The 23,693-nt window shown below is 36.4% G+C and overlaps 1 protein-coding gene across 1 annotated transcript; it reads left to right on the forward strand.

Moving 5' to 3' along the window:
• The first annotated feature begins 4,731 nt into the window (after window positions 1–4,731).
• On the forward strand, window positions 4,732–5,223 carry LOC139889181 (uncharacterized). The gene has a single exon (XM_071872144.1). It carries the CDS (start codon window positions 4,732–4,734, stop codon window positions 5,221–5,223), a length of 492 nt encoding a protein of 163 aa, XP_071728245.1.
• The last annotated feature ends 18,470 nt before the right edge of the window (window positions 5,224–23,693 follow it).

Consider the following 23,693-nt stretch of genomic DNA (forward strand, 5'->3'; position numbering starts at 1 on the left):
TGTACAGGTAAAATTAACTAATTTTGTGTAATTGGAGGTAAGTGATCATTTTTGACCGGTTATTTAGATTGTGTTGATTAATGAAGTGATGAATTGTTAGCGATAGTTCGTGGCTTCGGTATGTAAACCTAGACTTAATGTGAAACTTTTTCATGAAAATCTATAAAATTGATGACAGAACAAGGTGGATGACGTGAGTTATATTGTAATCTTGGACAAATGGTTAGTAAATAACAATGTCAGATGGTGTTTTAATTATCAGTTGGGATCCGGACGGAAATCGACTCATTCAGTTTTTGGATAGTCACAGGTTTTTCAGTATTGAACTAGTTTTGCAAGTGGTGAGGATGATGATCTAGACCAAAGTATGGGGAATGATTCGGGTATCGTACAGTGGAAGTAAACTTACACATCAGAGTATAACGGGTCTTGACCATTGTTTAGTAGTCTTATTGGACAGCCGTGTTTGACTTCAGACTAATGAGTCTTCACTTGACCAACCGGGATGAAAGAAACCTTGTAACGCTTGTGACCGTAAGAAGTGACATGACTTAGGTCTCGTTGTGATGGTTTGTAGTACCCGTGACCTTTATTGACTTTGACCGACCAGATTCCGAGGACGGAATCTCTTTAAAGGGGATAGATTTGTAACATCCTAATGACGGGCTTAGTTAGAATTTACAATTTTGACCTTTTGGTTCGTTTTGTATTTAAAGTGCATTTTAGTGATTTAATTAATTATTAAATGTTTTCAATTAATTATTAGTTCATTGGGATCGTTTTATGACCAGGGTCACAGAACTTATTTGTTTATTAAATTTGGACTTCGTTTGGCTACCGAACGGAGTGCGTTGATTTTTAGTAAACTGGTAAATGCCCGTGTTTTATCAGGAATGAGAGTTAAAACCCATTGAATAGGTAAAAACCGCCCCTTGTTTTTATATTGGTACTATAAATTAATTTTGGGTCTTCCCCTTCCCCTTGTTTCAATCGACACACACACATACACATACAAGAACCCTAGTTTTGATTAAATTAAATATTGAAGATGATGATAAAATTACTAGTTCAAGTTTGTGGTGATCTTCCTCCCTTTACTTTCTCTTTCACGAAACCCACCACCACCACCATGAAAACCTAGCTTTTTATTTATGAAGATGGTGATGAAAATTGGAAGCTCCATTCATGGGTTCTTTCTTCTCTAAACAAATTAACAAAGGTTTCTCTTCAATTTATGCTTGTATCTTTGTTTCTTTGAGGTTTTTGTTAGTTTTATAAAATTTAGAATATATAGATGAATTGATGCTTGAATCTTTGAAATTAGGAATGAAAGTGCTTGATTTATGCTTGTTTATGATAGTATACATGCTAGTAAATCGTTGTGGACTTGTATTTGGCTTGAATTAGGAAGAAACAACAATTTTTATGGGTGCACCATGGTAGGACAGCAGCTACGGCTGCTGTGCTGCTGATTTTGGGCAGCTTCCGCCACTGCCGTGGCCATCGGTGGCGGTTGGCGGCCGGTGGCAGTGGTTGTCATTTTTTTGTTGCACGGGTTGATTTTATTTGCTTGTTTAGACCATGAATCATTTGTTTAATTTAATTTGAATTAGTAATGTATAAGTGGACTTTTTATGCAGAGTACTCGGTTAGTAGTGACCCGAAACCCATGGCCCGTACTAATGATTTGTGTGAATTATGATATTCGGGTCACTCGTTTAGTCCTTATTATTTTTGTTTGGATTATTTGATTATGAGATAGCGTACATGTAATTGTATATGTATGTGTGATAACTCCCGACCCGTTTATGTAAATTGTGTAATTCATATGGTTTGGGTCGCCCGTTTAGCCCTTGACTTATTTGGTTAGTTTAATGGCATAAATATAAATTATTGTATGTATATGTGTTAACTTGTGACCGTTTTGGCTCGCGACCCGTTTGTTTGACTTTGGGCATTTTCGGGTATGTAATATGTATGTATGTGTGTGTGTGTGTGTGTGTGTGTATATATATATATATATATATATATATATATATATATATATATATATATATATACATGTGTAAATTTACATTAAAGTGTAATCGCCCGTTTCGACCGTTGACCCATTTGTTAGTTTTAGATTTGGCTTGTAACTATGTACGTATGCATTTCTTTGCTCGAATCTTGATCTTGTGTTGATGTTAACTTGTTTTTTGACGGATTAGTACTGTATATATGTTTTGTGCATGATTAAGAACCTTTATTTAGTCCAAAACACTGCACGAAATCGTAAAAATGGTGGGCGAAACCTTGAGGGACAGCAGCGTAGCTGCTGCTGCGGTTTCATGCTGCTGTTCGGAGCATGTTGCTGCTATTTGGAGCCTTTATGCTGCTGATCTGCTGCTATTTGCACACCATAACGTGCAGCGTATTGGCGTGGCCGCACCCCGATGGCCCGTACACTTGTTCTATGGTTCGTATGCTGGTTTGTTCGCCCGTTTGACACTGTTTGACCCGCTTGGACTATATTGTGTCAAAATAGGTATTAGTTTGTTGTGATATGTCCTCGATGTCGTGTCAAGTGTACATGCATGTTTCGTCGTTTTAAAATGGGTTTTGAGCTTATTTGGGTTTAAGTGGTAAAATTATGATCCATTTGGGTCATTAGTGTCTAGTTGACCCATTTGTGTAACTTGACATTATATATATATATATATATATATATATATATATATATATATATATATATATATATATATATATATATATATATATGCGTGATCGTGTCGTATTGCTCCCGACCCATTTGGATAGTTTATGTATTGGTTGTCTATTTTGATCACGACCCATTTGTTGATTATTTAATTGTGAACGTGTTTAATATTCAGATTGTGCCCGTTAAACCCGCGAACCGTTTGTGTGATATTGAGGCATTTTGTATATATGTGTGTGTATATATATATATATATATATATATATATATATATATATATGTGTGTGTGTGTGTGTGTGTGTGTGTGTATGTGTGTGTGTGTAAGAATATATATATATGTGTGTGGAGTATGTGTGTGTGTGTGTGTATATATATATATATATATATATATATATATATATATATATATATATAGAATGTGATAAAGTTAGTAAATGTGGTGCAGTTTATTAACTTGTTCAGTATTTATTCTCAGGTGATATAGACGAGGAGAAGACTCGGTGACATTAGACTTCCGAGTTTTGCGGGTATTGGTGAGTGGGAGTAACTGGAAAATATAGTATAGAGTAGCATGTTATATTATGATTGCCATGCTTGTTAGATATACTTACTGTTGTGGTTAGTTAGTATGTTGTGATGACTGCATGTTAGTTGATGCTTGTCCACTGGAGCCCAGTGCGTCCCTATTGTGTGGTAGTCTCGGTAGGAGAGATCAACTTGCGGGTTGGGTTCCTCATGTGGTAGCCTGGACAATCGAGGTGTATATATATGTGAATGATGCGTCCGTCGCGTGTGGATTATATATATACACACAGTGGTGGAGGAACTTCTGGTAAGCCCTAGTCCGGTCAACTGGTGGTTAATGGTTTGGCCGTGCCGCCAGAGTCTCTGTAGACGACACTTGGGTGATGTTTATGTGTTAGACTATGTGACATGATTAGTATAACAGATTATGTATACTATTGTCTGTAGTTAGTTGTACTCACTTAGCTTCGTGCTAATCCCTCACATCTTCCCTGCAGGTTATGGATTTGTTGTATGATACTTATCAGGGTGAAAATGGGATGTTGGAAGATATGTTTGACAAAGCCGGAAACTCTGATGTCGTGTCTTTTATATTAAAAGCTGTTTTATTGTTTAAAATAACACCTGGACTTTTATATATTAAGGTGTTTATAATTATAAGTGGATTTTTATATTATGTATTTGATAAACAGGTCTTCCGCTGTATTTTAAAAAAAATATCAGGGGTGTTAAAGCTCTTGAAGCAACAACTCTAAAACCAACAAGCCTCATTCCAAAACCTTGAGAGCACCGTTGGAAGAATTTCAAACCAAGTTGCCGAAAGACCACAAGGAACTTTACCTACAAACACTCAAGTTAACCCGAATAATTACAACAACAACCGAAACAACCAACAAAACCACCAAAATAACACGGGAGTTATTCCTATCGAGAGCAACACTACCAATCCAATTCAAAATCAAGCGAGTTCATCAAATCCCACCAATACTTATGCTCAAGTGAACTCGATTGATTCAACCGAAGAGGATCAATCCGAATAACCTCAAGCTTTCAAGTTCGACAATGAAGGAGACAAGTTTGATTTTGATGAAGCGTTAGAAATTGATACTATCGACTATGGGGTATTCAAATTTTCGGAAGATTTGGATGATGCAACATTCATTCCCCACCAAGTTAAAAGTGTAATGTCCATGGAGACTACCGAGTCGACATGCAAGGTGTCAAAGGGTGATTTTGAGCAATTTCAATTGGGAAAGGTTGTTGAAGACCAAAAGGTCAAAACTTTATTGAATACAAAGGCGCAAAAGAACGAGTTCAAGGATCTTACTACATCAACTAAGGAGAAAAATGAGACACCGGTTTCACATCCTCAATGACTACCTCCTACACATCTAAATGATGTGGATTGTAAGTTAACGTTACCCGACAACGAAAATATTTATGTTAAACTCCCCTTGGCGGAGGTGCTTGAGAATATGCCCAACTATGGGAAATTTTTGAAGACACTAATGGCCAAAAAGGGAGATATTGAGCAAGCATCCACCGCTTTCTTGAAAAAAGAGTGTGATGGAATTTTGAAGAAATGTAACCTACCATCAAAAATGGGTGATCCCGGACCTTTTCTTATCCCATGCAATGTAAACGGTTCGGAGATGCTCACATCCTTAGCCGATTCGGGAGCAAGTATCAACTTCATGCCCTACTCCGTTTACAAAAGGCTAGGCCTAGGTGATCTTTCACCCACTACAATGGGAGTTAAATTAATTGATCAAATAATTAACTCTAGTATGGAGATCGCCGAAGACTTAATTGTTAAGGTGGGGAACATGGAATTTCCCATTGACTTTGTTTTTGTTGATATAAAGGAAGATCCGGTTGTACCCCTTGTTTTGGGAAGGCCATTTTTAGCAACCGCGGGCTCTTTGTTTGACTTTAGAACTGGGAAATTGACTCTTCGGGATAAAGGGAAATGCATGAGCATAAAAACCAAATGTGTTTAAACACCATTAATGCCATTGACCACATCATAAGTTGTTGCAAGTATGAAATGCATTGCAAGCACAAGGCAAGTAGGTCCACCAATTAAAGGTAGTGGGGGATTGACCAAGGGAATTCAAGGTAAAGCCAAAAATTAAAACGATGTTGTTGACAAGTCTATGCAAAAGTTATTTGGGCGGGGGCATCGGGCTTCCTCCAAAAACGATGAACACCTGAGAAAACACCTAGTGTCAAACTTATCAAAACATGAGAAAGTCAAACTTAAGGAGTTAATCAATGAAACTAAGGTAATGAATGATTGGTTGATGTCAATGTTAAGTGGTGGCGGTACTGAAGATGTTTCCCTTAGTTCAAAGGGAAGGGAAGTTTACCACCCCGGGATTAGTTGAAATCTCAAGGGGATGGGAGTCGGGTGATAGACTCGTTAAAAACTTTCCTCAATTGTGTATATAATTTCTTTTAATTGCATTCCGTTTAGAATTATATGATATTCCTTTTCTTAGTTGCACTTTTATGTTTTTGTAGTGCATGCATATGGGTAAAACCGGAAAACGTCAAAAATAGTTTGTGAACGGGTCAAAATGGGCTTAAAATTGGAAAAACTGCAATCAGGTACAAAAGCGGCCCTTTTGTCCTAGGAGCGGCGCTTTTCACTTCCAAGAGCGACGCTTCTTCCACAAGAGCGATGCTTTAACCTGTGATTTTGTACCAAAAATGAACAGTAGCCAAGAATGGTGCTTTCGTTTTCAAAAGCGGTGCTTTTAGTTTGCCTAGAGCGACGCTTTTTTTCTGAAGCGACGCTTCTATTTTGTCAGGAGTGGCGCTCCTATTTGAAAAGCGGTGCTTTTGCATCTGCTACTTAAGAATTTTGCATGACCAGAACTTCATTTTTTCACACTCAACTTCAATTTTCTCTCTAATAGCGGTGCTACTATAACCCTAATCAACCTAAATCGACCCAAGGCTTCAAATTTCATCAATTTTCTTGCAAATCTTCATCATCTAACATGGGAAAAGTAAGAATCTACCATTTTAATTCACTCTTTAACATGATTTGATTGATTTTTATCATTTTTCTTTTTATGGTTAATTCGTAGATTATGCTTGATTTATGATGTTAATGGTCAAATTGTTGATGAATCTAGACTACATTGATGTTTATTAACATGATATGCATGCTTAGTTACATCGATTTCAACTTTGAAATTCTAGGGTTCATCCAATTTGGGGGTTTTTGATTTTGAGCCAAATTGGAGTGTTAATTGTTATTGTTGATGCTTAATTGTTAGTCTACCATGATTATCTTGCTTTGAATCCATATTTAATGCTTGTATGATTTGAAATCGCAAATTAGGGTTCATAAGCTAAGGTTTTGAATGAGTTTGACCAATTTGAGCATGTGATTAGTGATAATGTGCTTGTTTGCGGTATATTTATGCTATAGCATGAAGAATTGATATAATTTGATGAATGCTCTTGTCTTAGTCGAATTTTGAACTAATTAGGCTATGACTAGGGTTGACTTTTTGCAATTGGTTCATGTTGACCATGGATGAGCTTAATGATAGCGTATAATGCACGTTTAGCTTATGATACTACTTATAATTGACAATTGATTGAATGATCTAAATGTTGCAACTTTGTGTAAAGTTTGAAATTTCACCAAGTGGTTTGTTCTTGTTTGGTTTCACATTTGACCATGTCTAAATGCAATTGTTTTATTCATGTATGATATACACGCACATGTTTTGCATGATGAAACTAATTGTGAAATTTTTGAAAACAACTTAGAAATAATGATTGGATTTGAAAGAAAAATTGTTTATGTGCTAACTTTTACCTCTTCATAATATTTTTCTCTTGTTGTCTTATCTTGTAGACTAACGTACCCATGAGCTCACATGGTAAATGCCTAAAGAGTATTGGAGTCAAGGGTAGGGGTAAACGTCCTGCGGCTCAACAAGAGGTTAAGGATGATGAAGTGCCAACAATCCCGGAGGATATCCGGAGACTCTCAGCAGACCTGTGTTTACAAACGGTTTTACTGAACCCACGTTTTAGAGCAGGCTTAGAGCTTAGGCTCAAGGACCACTTCTATCCTGGGAAATACATTGACTGGTCTTTTCTTGACGAAGCCGGTATGACTGTTGAGGTTAAGAGTCTTTTTGCAGCTCCATATGGGAACTTATAAATCAACCCTTGGGTTCCAATTTTCAGATATAATGAGCCTATTTACACTGTCCCGACCTTAGAGTTCACTTCCACCTTGATTGTAAACTTTAGGGTAGAATCAATCACCGACCAAGATTACATGACCTTTTACTTGGGCGGACAACAAAGAAACATGAGCATACTCCAACTTATTAGAGCCCTGGAAATTTACACCGAATTTAGAAACAACACTGATGCCCTTTAGGATTTCCTCTTGTCTTGCAAAATCCCCAATACCAACCCTCAAGAGGTTAACTATCATGCGGCCTGGCACCAAATAAGCGATGGAACTTTTTTCCCGGGTAAAACTGTTGCAAACACCCTTAAGACACATGAACTTCGGATCATAGCCCGATTCATTGCGAACACAGTCAACTACCGATTTCATAGCAATGAGAAAATGTCATACTTGGACATTTGGCTCACTGACCGAATTTCCAATAGGAAACATGTCCATATCCCCCATGTGATTGCTAACTATCTTTTCGATAAAACTGGGACAAAAGGGAAGAAGGGCACGATGGGTGGTGTATTTGTGACACAGATAGCAAGGCAATTGGGAATTGACATCTCAGGGTACACGGATAATGAGATGGCTAGATTCGGTTATGCTGATTTCAAGGGGGTAAGATTCTGAAAAGGGACGTGAACAACTTTATGAGGAGATGGTTTGATCTAAACAACAGGGGAAAATGAAGAAGAAGAAGAAGAAGAAGAAAGGGTGAGGCATGAGTATGAAACGGGTAATCTTGGAGCAAGTAGTTGAGCACAAGGTGCGGGGAGTAGTGCTCCGAGCGGTTATGACCAAACTTGGCTTGCAAATCAATTTAATCAAATCAATATTAACCAAGCAAACCAAGCATATGAAGCAAGCTACCACTTCTCGGACCTACGTGCGGTTTCTCAATGGGAAGTTCATTGCAGCCAGCTACAGCAAGCGGACCTAACTTCCCCGAGGCCATTTGCTCCCACTTTTAACCCGTATGATTATAGTCAACCAAGAACCCAACCACTAATCAACTATGACCCAAATGAGGCACTTAGGCGAACTCACGAATTTGAGTACTTTGCAAGGAGGAGGGAACAACAACAACCAAGCGAGCAAGGTGAATTGGATAGGCCACCAAATTACGACGACTACCCGAATCAGAACCAATCTGGAAGTTCCTATTACGGAGGGTATAGTTAGTGGTAATTTCTATTGTTCTGCTCTCGTTCCTCTTGTGTGTGATCTAGTTAAGATTTATGGTTGGTTAATTTGTGAAACTTTTATTTGAACAAGTGGCATGTAATAACTGAAGGGCAGATGGTTTGGGAGAATTCGAGCAATTTGATGATTTATGTGTGTGTTGAAAACAGTTTGTTTGTGTTTGAAATTTGATGACGATGGAAAGTATTTGAATCCGGAGGGTATGTGATTCCCGGATGAAACAATGAATTTGAATTATGGTTTGTAATAATCCAACACTATTAGGATCATAATGTTTATTATCGTGTTTATCTTGCATGTGTTGTTGATGATTATGATGGTTAGAGTATTGGTTGTGATATTGTGAATGATCATTACTATCTTGTGCTTGTTTGTTTAGCATAGAGATTATTATTATTTGTTTGTGATCATGATGATTGGATTATTTGGTGGAGTTCATCTTTAAACTTATGATTGTTTTGATTACTTTTGTGATGACATTGAAACTCTTTGATCTTATTGTGGGCGCATATACTCCCCCGAGTATGGCCCCGCACATTTTGTACCTTGTGAGCATACTTCAAATTGTAGGGAATGTCATATGCACTTGGCTCCTTCTTTTGGCTCATCAAGTGGTACAATGACATGCGAGCAACTTGGTGACTACATATTATATGAATGGTAACAACAAAGATCGTTTGATCTTTGCCGGTTTTTACTTTCTTCCCTCTCATCTTTTATACTTCAAAATGTCCCTCATTTTCACCTATTCTACAGCTTTAATGCAATGAGGACATTGCATACGCTAAATGTAGTGGGAGAGTTAAAATTTTGGGCCATTTTTAAACTTTTTCGGGTAAACTAGTCACATATACTCTCTAAAGATTAAAACTTGCATTGTCGAACAATTTTTGGAATAAGTTTTTAACCATTACACTAATTCATATCATACACAATAAAATGGTTGAAACTTGTAAAATTTTCAAACTTTTTGGGAAAAGTAAAGTCTTTTCCTTGATTTTCAAAACTTAAGGAAGTAAAGTCTTCCTTTTGCTTCATTCTTGTGATTCACCAAATGAAAGTAAAGTCTTTCACTTATCTTATGATTTTCGCGGAAATGATAAAATTTTGAGAAAAAAAAATTTATGCTTGAAAGTTAAAGTCTTTCATGCATGTGCACCAAAACCAAGTGTTTAAAGCTTTATGCTTTAACACTTCCAGATGAATCGAGTCCACCCATTATAGGGAGTCAAGTATCCTGAATTTCGTTCTACTTGGTGTGGGAGACTTCCTAATCTACACCATTTCATATTGACATTGGTTATCTCATCATTTCACGATGTTTCAACCGATGTATCATACCGTGAGAAGAGGAGCTTTGAACTTCACAAAGTGCTATCCTTTTTAAGAGCAATGGCTTCGTGCTAGTGTTGCTAGACAACACAACCCATAGCCAAAAGCAATTGCACCCTTGCGCTTGCAATTAACGGAAAGGTAGTAACTACTTCCTACCTTTTCTTAAAATAAGCATAAAAGCATGTTATGTGGGAAGTAGATAAGCATCATCTCATTTTGGAAGTAAAGTCTTCCAAGTCATGTTTGTTCCAAGCTTGGGAGTAAAGTCTCCCAAGTCAAGCTCGATTATTTGAAAGGAAGTTAAAGTCTTCCTAGTGCTTCAAAAATTTGGAATTGACGGACTCCCTTATTTAGCTACGTGGGGCCCTAATTCCACGAACCTCCGTCAATGCTTTCGCCCTACTATGAGAGAAACCATAGAGTTGTGATAGAAAGCTTGATGAGTGCCGGTTACCCCGTGCCCGGGTAACCAAATAAAGGTGGGGTACCCAGTCCCTTACCTTTGGCAAACCCACCTTAACCCTATTCTTGGAATTGACGATTATGAATTGGAATTGACGACATATATTTAGAATTGATCATCATTCTTGGAATTGACGAAAAATAGGTGTTTTGGGGGCATGGAGGTGGAAGAGGGATAGCCATTGCGGGTTGATGAGGTGAGCACTCTTTTTGGAAGTGTATTCTTTACACGATGCATTTCATGATTAGTGGTGATGTGTGTGATTTTCATGGCTCTTATTTATTTCGCGGTGCATTTTACATCTTTTGAGTACACTTTAAGTTTGTTTGAGTAGACTTGATGTTGATATGATCGATTTGTTTGATGAGTTTATGGTTATCCCGTGAATCCTACATATTTAGTCAAGGTCAAGGAGGTCAAGTTTGAGTTTGTAATGATTTGATACTTTGTGATTGGTGTTTGATGACCTCCTCATAGATGAAGTTGACTTTGACCGGGGGCATGATTGGTTCGGGTAGACTTAGGCTTGAATTATGTTTATGTTAGTGTTTGATGATTGAAGATTTGAAGATATTATTTGGAGCTTGAGTTAAGCTTGTGTTAGTAGAAAGAAGAGGATGATTATGCTTGGTCCTAGCAAGTGCAAGTTTTTGGAGAACGCTATAGCCGCCTAGTGCATATTCATGAAAGGTATCATTTTGAGATTAACCTTCTTGCGCTTTGGCATTGTTCACTTATTTGTTCTCTATCTCCAAAGCTTGTTTCGTCGATTGTTTGCTTTGGGACAAGCAAAGATTCAAATGTAGGGGGTTTGATATCGCTCCATTTATATATGTTTTATTTCGCGATATCTACCTCACTTTGCTCGGTTTTTGACTATCTCGAAGTCTATTTAGTGTGTTATTGAGCTAATTGGTAAATTAAGGGCTAAGGAGTTGATTTGGTGTAAAATTGACCAAATCATGGGCAAAATTGGCTAAGAAAATGACAAATGCAGAAAACAGCTCCAAAAGCACAGCTCCTGAAGGCCCAAAAGCGTCACTCCAGATGGAAAAGCGGCGCTATTATGCACGATTTGTCTCCATTTTTCATCAGTGAGCAGAAGCGCCGTTCTACATGTCAAAAGCGTCGCTCCTGATCAGCCAATAGCGTCGCTCCTCAACAAAAGCGTCGCCCCTATTCAGAGTCAAAAGCGGCATTCCGAAGTCAAAAGCGCCGCTCCTCACAAAGCCAAAAGCGCCGCTCCTGAAGTAAAAGTGGCACTCCTGTCGCTGTTTCAGCCCAAATTTTCAGCACTATAAAAGGAACAAAATTAGGTCATTTTTCATATGCATCTTTGGGAGCAGCTGCTTAAAGTCCGAATTTCACAAACAAAACCCTAATTTCATCATCCATTGGTGTTTAAGAGTGGATTCAAGGAAGCTAGCTCAATATTCATCATTGTTTAGCTTAGATCTTCATCTTCTTTAAATTTTAGGTTGTAATCTTCACTTTACCTTTCATATTTTGCATTGATTACTTGTAATAACTTGAAGATGATGATGATTTACTCTTCTATGCTTATTATTAGTTTAATTTTAGCTATGATTGGCTAAATCTTTTGTGTTTGCTTATCTATGAATCTCTAATGCTAGTGTTTGCCCCAAATCAATTGATTATTGTTGTTTGAATGAATTATATGATCATGTGTTGTTGAGTTAGCTAAAGATCCATTGCTATGAGTTTGTTTTAGGCTTGACTTTGATTACATATGTTGTGTAGCTCTCTTAGTAATTTGAGAAGTGAATCAATATATGCTTCAACACCTTAGGTGTTCTAGACAACTAGCTTAGGAATTGTAAGTGATTGTGTTCTTGATCTAGGTTGGTTTTCAATTAGCCTCTAGTCAACATAGTAATGCCGATTATCTTAAGTGATTTCGATAGTTGGGGGTTTTAAGTGATTTCAAACTAAGCTCAATCTCAATGACCAAAATCATGTTTAACTCGATCTTAAGATATAAAGCTTATGTGAATTCGTGGAGTATCATTTGATTTGAGGTTTAGTATTAATGCTAAATATTTAATAGTTCAACAACTAATGAGATAGCAATATAGGCAAAATGGGGCAAGTCAAGCATAGAGAGGATTAGATAAGTGAACGCGTCTTAGTTAATTTGTTTTAAGTCTTAATACTTCACTACTTGTTTCTTGTTACTAGTTTAATTGATAACTTTAGGTTTGTTTAATTGTGCAAGTTTTAGTTGTTAGTTAATATCAATCGAGAACCCCCCCCCCCCCCCCCCAAATCAAACAAACCCTAGGACAATGGATAGTTTCAAATATCCGACTTACACCGTGTCTCTTGAGACGAACTTGATAAGACTACTTACATCAAAGTGCTATAATAACTGGGCTCTAAGTGCTCGCTAGTTGTGTGTGCTTGATTGTAGTGTTTGAATCAAATATAAATTTAGAGGGTAAAAGATGTATATCGCACAAACGCATCAGAACTCGTCTATTATCCTTTGAAAATTGGCTGCCTTTTGAGCATCTTTAGTTATCCGTTTTATGTGTCAATCTAGCCAAGCATTTGGCTCGCATAATTTTTGAGGATGCACACCAGCTCCCAATACTATTCGAAAGGTCAGATCCTCCATTTCTTTTTCCAGTTGCTTTGTTTTTATTAGCCTGCGCAATCTCGATGTTTATGCCGTCATCACACATATCACCAAGTTGTTTGTATTCGGATCCAACTACTATTTCTGGAATGGATCTTATTTCGCCATCTTCAAAATCATCTAAGTCCGTTTTATAGCCCACCTCCACCTTTCGGCTTGTCAATTGGTTTAAATGACCATCTTTTGGGAAATTTGGATTGGGCCCAACTTCCATGTCATCAGTTTCTGGGACTTCTTTAATTGGTTCATCAATATAAATCTCATTTATAGGCCCATTGAAATCTTGATTTTCGTCAATGGGCTTTTATTAGAACCTGGCCCAATTACTTTTGCATCTTCATTGATTGGACCATTTTCATCTACACAATAGGATTTTAATTGGTTATCCCCAGTGATTTTTTCGCCGTCTCTTACCTCGTTTCCAATGTAGCTATCATTATTTGCCTTTTCGTTTTCTTCAAACCCATCTTTCTTGGAATTGTGGCAGCCACTGCAATTATTGTTTATGTCTCCCATGTCAATTCCCAAGCAACCAAATCCTTCATCTTCCACCCCTTTCTCGAAATAGGCGTTTCCGACCAAACCACCGTTTTCGTTTGAATTTTGATCCAGGTCCACATCGTCGACCCGATCATCGCTCACTATTTCATCATCCGTTCTTGCGTTTTCATCTTCCCAATCACTATTATCCGTATCTTCCACTTCAATTTCCACTATATCCCTTAATTCCTCGATGACTTTGATATGATAGACCTTTGTTGATGCCCTTAGATTGATGCTTTCATTGATGAGATTACATCCCCATACCTTGATCAAGACTTTACCCATGATTAGGTTTTTGTTTCCGCTAAACTTACAATTAGACGTTTCATATATTGAAATGTCCCATTCATATTGATTATAAACGTTCCATATTAATTGATTTCGTTGCGAGGTTTTGACCTCTATATGAGACATTTTTCAAAGACTGCATTCATTTTTAAAAACAAACCATAACCTTTATTTTATCGACAAGGTTAAAAGGACATCACCTAGATTATCCATAAATGATAAACTAAAATATCACACTTACACACTACCAATACATATTGGTTTACAATATTAATATGTTACAATAAAGTAAATCTCGAATGCAGTTTTAAACAATATTATACAAGCATGCTGACACCAAATCTTGCCCTTATTTTAGCATGCAACAGCGGAAGCTCTTAATAATCACCTGAGAATAAACATGCTTTAAACATCAACAAAAATGTTGGTGAGTTATAGGTTTAACCTATATATTTATCAAATCATAATAATAGACCACAAGATTTCATATTTCAATATACATTCCATACATACAGATAAAAATCATTCATATGGATTGAACACCTGGTAACCGACATTAACAAGATGCATATAAGAATATCCCCATCATTCCGGGACATCCATCGGACATGATATAAAAACTCGAAGTACTAAAGCATCCGTTACAACGGATGGGGTTTGTTGGGCCCAATAGATCTATCTTTAGGATTCGCGTCAATTAGTAGACTGGTTTACTAATTCTTAGGTTACCAAGTAAAAGGGGCATATTCGGCTTCGATCGTTCAATCATAGAAAGTAGTTTCATGTACTTGTGTCTATTTTGTAAAACATTTATAAAGTTGCATGTATTCTCATCCCAAAAATATTAGATTTTAAAAGTGGGACTATAACTCACTTTCACAGATTTTCACTTCGTCGGAAAATAAGACTTGGCCACGGGTCGATTCACGAACCTATAACAAATATGTATATATATATCAAAGTATTTTCAAAATATATTTACAATATTTTTAATACGTTTTAATGTTTTAAGTTTATTAAGTCAGCTGTCCTTGTTAGTAACCTACAACTAGTTGTCCACAGTTAGATGTACAGAAATAAATTGATATATATATCTTGAATCAATCCACGACCCAGTGTATACACGTCTCAAGCTAGATCACAACTCAAAGCATATATATTTTTAGAATCAACCTCAACCCTGTATAGCTAACTCCAACATTACTGCATATAGAGTGTGTATGGTTGTTCCAAATAATATATATACATGGGTCGATATGATATGTCAAAACATTTGTATACGTGTCTATGGTATTCCAAGATTACATAATATATTATAATATATGTATAATACAATATGAGTTAGCTAGGATATGATTAATATAGATTTGTTACCAATTTTCACGTAGCAACAACAAGAAAAATTATCCAATCTTGTTTTACCCATAACTTCTTCGTTTTAAATCCGTTTTGAGTGATTCAAGTTGCTATGGTTTCATATTGAACTTAAATTTATGAATCTAAATAGAAAAAGTATAAGTTTATAGTCCAAAATACAGGTTACAAGTCGTTTTTATAAAGGTAGCCATTTCAGTCGAAAGAACGACGTCTAGATGACCATTTTGGAAAACATACTTCCACTTTGAGCTTAACCATGATTTTTGGATATAGTTTCACGTTCATAAGAAAAATAATTTTCCCAGAAGAAAAACTTTTAAATCAAAGTTTATCATAGTTTTTAATTAACTAACCCAAAACAGCCCGCGGTGTTACTACGATGGCGTATATCCGGTTTTACGGTGTTTTTCGTGTTTTCAGGTTTTAAATCATTAAGTTAGCATATCATATAGATATAGAACATGTGTTTAGTTTATTTTAAAAGTCAAGTTAGAAGGATTAACTTTTGTTTGTGAACAGGTTTAGAATTAACTAAACTATGTTCTATTGATTACAAGTTTAAACCTTCGAACAAGGTAGTTTTATATATATGAATCGAATGATGTTATGAACATCATTACTACCTCAATTTTAGTAGGTAAACCTACTGGAAATGATGAAAAAATAACTTGAGCTTCAAAGGATCTTTGATGGCATGGAAGTTCTTGAAATAGAATCATGACACAAAAACAAGTTCAAGTAAGATTATTACTCGAATTAAGATAGTTATAGTTATAGAAATTGAATCAAAACTTGAATATGAATATTACCTTGATTTAGAAAGATAACCTACTATAAATAACAATGGTTTCTTGATCTTAGATGATTGCTTGGAATGGATTAGGAAACTTGGAAGTAAACTTGTAAACTTTGGAAGTGTTCTTGATGTGTTCTTGAGTAATTGTTTTTATGATGATTATAGGTAATAACCAAATCTTGTATTTGATGATTTTTGCTAGAAAAATAGTAACTTATACGTTCATGGAAGAGTGTGTGTGTTTTGAGAGAGAATTGGGAAGTAAATTGGAAGTGAAATGGAATAGGTGGTGAGTGGTGAAGGTGAGTGGGGTTAAAAGGAGTTCTTGTTTATGTTTCGTTGCTCATAAGTCATACTAGTTGTCTAATTGTTGGTTCAACATGTTTGTTGACTATCTAGGGCTGCTAATAGCTGAATTATTATGTGTATATACCAATAGTATATACGTCTAGGAGCTGGGTATTGTACGAGTACGAATACAGTTGCATACGAGTAGAATTGTTGATGAAAATGAATGAGAATGCAATTGTAAGCATTTTTGTTAAGTAGAAGTACTTTGATATGTGTCTTTAAGTCTTTCAAAAGTGTACTAATACATCTAAATACACTACATGTATATACATTTTAACTGAGTCGTTAAGTCATCGTTAGTCGTTACATGTAAGTGTTGTTTTGAAACCTTTAAGTTAACGATCTCATTTAATGTTGTTAACCCATTGTTTATTATATATAATGAGATGTTAAATTATTACATTATCAATATATTATGATGTATGAATATATCTTAATATGATATATATACATTAAAATGTCGTTACAACGATAATCGTTACATATATGCCTCGTTTCAAAATTCTTAAGTTAGTAGTCTTGTTTTACATATGTAGTTCATTGTTAACATACTTAATGATATATATAATTATTATTTTATCATGTTAAATATAGTGTAATAATATCTTAATATGATACATATGTATTTAGTAAGACGTTGTAATAACGATAATCGTTATATATATCGATTCGAGTTTCTTAACTTAGTAGTCTCATTTTTATGTATATAACTCATTGTTAATATACTTATGGAGATACTTACTTATCATAATCTCATGTTAACTATATGTATATCCATATATATATCGTCATGTCATTTTTACAAGTTTTAACGTTCGTGAATCGCCGGTCAACTTGGGTGGTCAATTGTCTACATGAAACTCATTTCAAATAAACAAGTCTTAACAAGTTTGATTGCTTAACATGTTAGAAACACTTAATCATGTAAATAACAATTTCATTTAATATATATTAACATGGAAAAGTTCGGGTCACTACAGTACCTACCCGTTAAATAAATTTCGTCCCGAAATTTTAAGCAATTGGAGGTGTTAACGTATCTTCTGGAAATAGGTGCGGGTATTTCTTCTTCATCTGATCTTCTCGTTCCCAAGTGAACTCGGGTCCTCTACGAGCATTCCATCGAACCTTACCAATTGGTATCTTGTTTTGCTTAAGTCTTTTAACCTCACGATCCATTATTTCGACGGGTTCTTCGATGAATTGAAGTTTTTTGTTGATTTGGATTTCGTCTAACGGAATAGTGAGATCTTCTTTAGCAAAATATTTCTTCAAATTCGAGACGTGGAAAGTGTTATGTACAGCCGCGAGTTGTTGAGGTAACTCAAGTCGGTAAGCTACTAGTCCGACACGATCAATAATCTTGAATGGTCCAATATACCTTGGATTTAATTTCCCTCGTTTACCAAATCGAACAACACCTTTCCAAGGTGCAACTTTAAGCATAACCATCTCTCTAATTTCGAATTCTATATCTTTTCTTTTAATGTCAGCGTAGCTCTTTTGTCGACTTTAGGCGGTTTTCAACCGTTGTTGAATTTGGATGATCTTCTCGGTAGTTTCTTGTATTATCTCCGGACTCGTAATCTGTCTATCCCCCACTTCACTCCAACAAATCGGAGACCTGTACTTTCTACCATAGAGTCCTTCAAACGACGCCATCTTAATGCTTGAATGGTAGCTATTGTTGTAGAAAAATTCTGCTAACGGAAGGTGTCGATCCCAACTGTTTCCGAAATCAATAACACATGCTCGTAGCATGTCTTCAAGCGTTTGTATCGTCCTTTCGCTCTGCCCATTAGTTTGTGGATGATAAGCAGTACTCATGTCTAGACGAGTTCCTAATGCTTGCTGTAATGTCTGCCAGAATCTTAAAATAAATCTGTCATCCCTATCAGAGATAATAGAGATTGGTATTCCATGTCTGGAGACGACTTCTTTCAAATACAATCATGATAACTTCTACATCTTGTCATCTTCTCTTATTGGCAGGAAGTGTGATGATTTGGTGAGACGATCAACTATTACCCAAAATCATCATTCCCTTCAGGTAATGACAATATAGGTGCCGTAGTTAACTTTTTCTTTAACAATTGAAACGCTTTCTCTTGTTCATCCTTCCATTCAAATTTCCTCCCTTTATGCGTTAATGCAGTCAAGGGTTTTGCTATTCTGGAAAAATCTTGGATGAACCTTCGGTAGTAACCCGCTAGTTCTAAAAATTGGCGTATATGCTTCAGAGTTTTCGGGGTTTCCCATTTTTCAACGGTTTCAATCTTTGCTGGATCCACCTGAATACCTTCTTTGTTCACTATGTGACCGAGGAATTGAACTTCTTCCAACCAAAATGCACACTTTGAAAACTTAGCGTACAGTTTTTCTTTTCTCAGCAACTCTAGCACTTTTCTTAAATGTTCTTCGTGCTCTTGATCATTCTTCGAGTAAATAAGTATTTCATCGATGAAAACAATGACAAACTTGTCAAGATATAGCCTACACACTCGGTTCATGAGGTCCATGAACACAGCTGGTGCGTTAGTCAATCCAAACGGCATAATCATAAATTCGTAATGACCGTAACGCGTCCTAAAAGCAGTCTTTGGAATATCATCCTCCTTCACCCGCATTTGATGATACCCAGAACGTAAATCAATCTTCGAATAAACCGACGAGTCTTGTAGTTGATCAAATAAGTCGTCGATTCTCGGTAGTGGGTAGCAGTTCTTGATGGTAAGTTTGTTCAACTCTCGGTAGTCGATACACAATCTAAATGTACCATCCTTCTTCTTGACAAACAAAACAGGAGCTCCCCACGGTGATGTTCTTGGTCGAATGAAACCACGCTCTAAAAGTTCTTGTAATTAGCTCTGAAGTTCCTTCATTTCGCTGGGTGCGAGTCTGTATGGAGCACGAGCTATTGGTGCAGCTCCCGATACAAGGTCTATTTGAAATTCAACGGATCGGTGTGGAGGTAGTCCCGGTAATTCTTTCAGAAATACATCGGGAAATTCTTTTGTGAAGGGAACATCATTGATGTTCTTTTCTTCGGAATTGACTTTCTCGACGTGTGCTAGCACAGCATAGCATCCTTTTCTTATTAGTTTTTGTGCCTTCGGGTTACTAATAAGATTTAACTTCGCGATGCTCTTTTCTCCGTACACCATTAAGGGTTTTCCTTTTTCTCGTATAATGCGAATTGCATTTTTGTAACAAACGATCTCTGCTTTCACTTCTTTCAACCAGTCCATACCGATTATCACATTAAAACTCCCTAACTCTACTGGTATCAAGTCAATCTTAAATGTTTCGCTAACCAGTTTAATTTCTCAATTCCGACATATATTATCTGCTATAATTAATTTATCGTTTGCTAATTCGAGTAAAAATTTATTATCCAAGGGCAACGGTGAGCAACTTAATTTAACACAAAAATCTCTACTCATATAGCTTCTATCCGCACCCGAATCAAATAAAACATAAGCAGATTTATTGTCAATGAGAAACTTACCCGTAACAAGCTCCGGGTCTTCCTGCGCTTCTGCCGTATTAATATTGAAAACTCTTCCGCGGCCCTACCCATTAGTATTCCCCTGATTTGGGCAATTTCTACTAAAGTGGCCCGGTTTTCCACATCCAAAACAAACTATGGCGGTGTTATTTGTTCCGACATTATTTGTTCTTTTAGTTCTGTTATGCATTGGTCCGTAGATTTCGCACTTCTTCGCGATATGACCATTTCTTTTACACTTGTTGCAAAATGTCGTGCAGAACCCCAGGTGATGCTCTTCACATCTTTGGCATGACTGTTTTTGGATTTTGTTGCCATTGTTGTTATTGAGATTGTTGTTGGGATTGTTATTGTTGCTGTTGTTATTATTGTTGTTGTTATTGTTGTTGGGACGGTTATTGTTGTTATTGTTGGGACGTTTGTTGTAGTTGTTGTTGCGATTGATGTTGCGGTTATGGGAATAGTTATTGCGATTGTGGTTGTGATTGTTGTTGTTGTATTGGTGACTCTTGTCATTGGTTTCTTCCCACTTTCTCTTGACTTGTTTCATGTTAGCATCTTCGGTCGCCTGCTCTTTAATCCTTCCTTCGATCTGGTTCACTAATTTATGAGCCATTCGACTTGCCTTTTGTATGGAGGAGGGCTCGTGTGAACTCACATCTTCTTGAATCTTTTCCGGTAACCCTTTTACAAATGCGTCGGTCTTCTCTTCTTCGTCTTCAAACGTTCTGGGACACAATAGGCACAATTCTGTGAATCGTCGTTCGTACGTGGTGATATCGAAATCTTGCGTTCGTAATCCTCTAAGCTCTACCTTGAGCTTGTTGACCTCGTTTCTGGGACGATACTGCTCGTTCATCAATTGCTTAAATGGTGACCACAGTAGTGCGTAAGTAGCATCTTGTCCTACCTGCTCGAGATAGGTATTCCACCATGTTAGCACCGTACCTGTGAAGGTATGCGTAGCGTACTTTACTTTGTCTTCTTCATTACATTTACTTATGAAAAACACCGATTCAACCTTCTCGGTCCACCGTTTCAATCCAATTGGACCCTCGGTTCCATCAAATTCCAAAGGTTTGCAGGCAGTGAATTCTTTGTAGGAGCATCCTACACGATTTCTTGTGAGATTAGTTCCACTGCTAGATCTAGAGTTATTGTTATTTTGCATCGCAGCCTGTACTGCGGCTATGTTTGCTGCAAGAAAAACACGGAAGTCTTCCTCGCTCATGTTCAAATTTTGACGAGTCGCCGGTGCCATTTCCTTCAAAAATAGCCCAAAAGAATTAAGTTAATCATATAGAATTTTAAGAGTAGTCAATAGTATTTCGTAGCATAGTATGAACTTATTTATAAAAGCTTTTTCTTCATATTGGCATTTTATAATTTTTAATTCGGGTAGTACCTACCCGTTAAGTTCATACTTAGTAGCTAATATACAATTCAACTACTACAATTCTATATGAAAAAACTGATTATAATAAAATTTCGCGTTCAAATTTTATACAATATTTTACAAACTTACAATACCGCTATTATACATATAGGATGAAATATAGCACATAATAACTTTGCTACTCGGCAGCTATAAAGGCAATTCTAGTTAATATGCAAGTTGTTCAGCAAAAGAAATAAAGACACGTAATTCATAAGTCCATAAACAAGTCATGCATTCTGGTTTTACTAAGACGACTTCCCATCCTTGGTCTTATGGAAAGTAACCGTTATGACCATTGGCTAGACAGCATGTTATAATGTCGTCAAAAGGACGAGGGTTTCGTAATGTCCAACAGCCCCGTAATAATCTAAAAACCTTGTTTATCACCCCAACTACTGAATCCGTCACTTGTGGGAAGGTTTTATTTAAAAGTTGTAATCTGATGTTCTTTTTCTCACTTTGGTAAGAAGCGAACATCACTAACCCGTAAGTATAACATGCTTCTTTATGTTGCATGTTAGAAGCTCTTTCTAACTCACGAAATCCTATGTTAGGATATGTTGAGTCAAAATAGGTTATTAACCCGTAGCGTAAAATTGCATTTGGGTTCCCCGCATTTAACGCTTTAAAGAAAACACGGCGTAACTTACGGTCTCCCCAATGTGATATACCCCACCTATCAAAGGAAAGCCTTTTATAAACTAAGGCATTTCTGGAAAGTCTTTCAAATGTTTGACAAGTTAATTTCGCCATAACTAAATGTGCTGATGAATTCTGACCGACTCTAGACAAGATTTCCTCAATCATATCCTCTGGTAGGTCTTTTAAAATATTCGGTTGTCTACCCTTAACGTCCATTTTGTTTTTATACTGTAAAATAGACAAGGATTAGATTCGTAAAAGATAATTAACAAACAATACAAGAAATTTTTACATAGAACATAAAAGTACAAGTACACTACAATACATATAATACATAACATGATTACAACCCTCTAATCTGAATCACTGGTTTCTTCTTCTTCGGACTTGGTTCATTTTCCTAATTTTCTAGGGATATATGGTGTCCCTCTAATACGAGCCGTTGTTTTCCACAATGGTTTAGAAAAACCTGGTGGTTTAGAGGTTCCCGGGTTATTGTTACAATTTAGGAAATACGAAGGTTGCCGATACATATAAAGCTCATCGGGGTTGGAATCAGGTTTTTCTATTTTTATACCTTTTCCCTTATTATTTTGTTTTGCTTTATTAAATTGGGTCGAGGTAATTTCTATAACATCATCGGGATCCGATTCATCGGAAAATTGGTAATCTTCCCAACATTTTGCTTCCTCGGCGGAAACACCATTGACCATTTTTAACTTTGGTCCGTTGGTTGAGGATTTTCTTTTATTTAATCGATTTACTGTAGGTATCAATATTTCTTCCTCCGGAACCTCTTCTTCTTCCGGTTCTTCCTCTTCCGGTTCCTCCTCTTCCGGTTCCTCTTCTTCCGGTTCCTCCTCTTCCGGTTCCTCCTCTTCTGGTTCCTCTTCGGGAATTTGTGAATCTACCCAAAGTATATTCGACTCTTCATTATTATTAGGTGAGTTGATGGGATTTGTACTAGTGGTAGACATCTATCACACAATATCAAATACATTAAGAGGTTAATATATCACATAATATTTACATGTTAATAATATATAGTTTCCAACAAAAATGTTAAGCAATCGTTTTTAAAGAAAACACGGTCGAAGTCCAGACTCACTAATGTATCCTAACAAACTCAATAAGACACACTAATGCAAATTTCTGGTTCTCTAAGACCAACGCTCAGATACCAACTGAAATGTCCCGTTCATATTGATTATAAACATTCCATATTAATTGATTTCGTTGCGAGGTTTTGACCTCTATATGAAACGTTTTTCAAAGACTGCATTCGTTTTTAAAAACCAACCATAACCTTTATTTTATCGACAAGGTTAAAAGGACATCACCTAGATTATCCAGAAATGATAATCTAAAATATCACAATTACACACTACCAATACATATTGGTTTACAATATTAATATGTTACAATAAAGTAAATCTTGAATGCAGTTTTAAACAATATTATACAAGCATGCTGACACCAAATCTTGTCCTTATTTTAGCATGCAACAGCGGAAGCTCTTAATAATCACCTGAGAATAAACATACTTTAAACGTCAAAAAAAATGTTGGTGAGTTATAGGTTTAACCTATATATTTATCAAATCATAATAATACACCACAAGATTTCATATTTCAATATACATCCCATACAT

This window comes from Rutidosis leptorrhynchoides, chromosome 2 (assembly GCF_046630445.1).
Source record: "Rutidosis leptorrhynchoides isolate AG116_Rl617_1_P2 chromosome 2, CSIRO_AGI_Rlap_v1, whole genome shotgun sequence".
In the NCBI taxonomy this organism is placed as follows: Eukaryota; Viridiplantae; Streptophyta; class Magnoliopsida; order Asterales; family Asteraceae; genus Rutidosis; species Rutidosis leptorrhynchoides.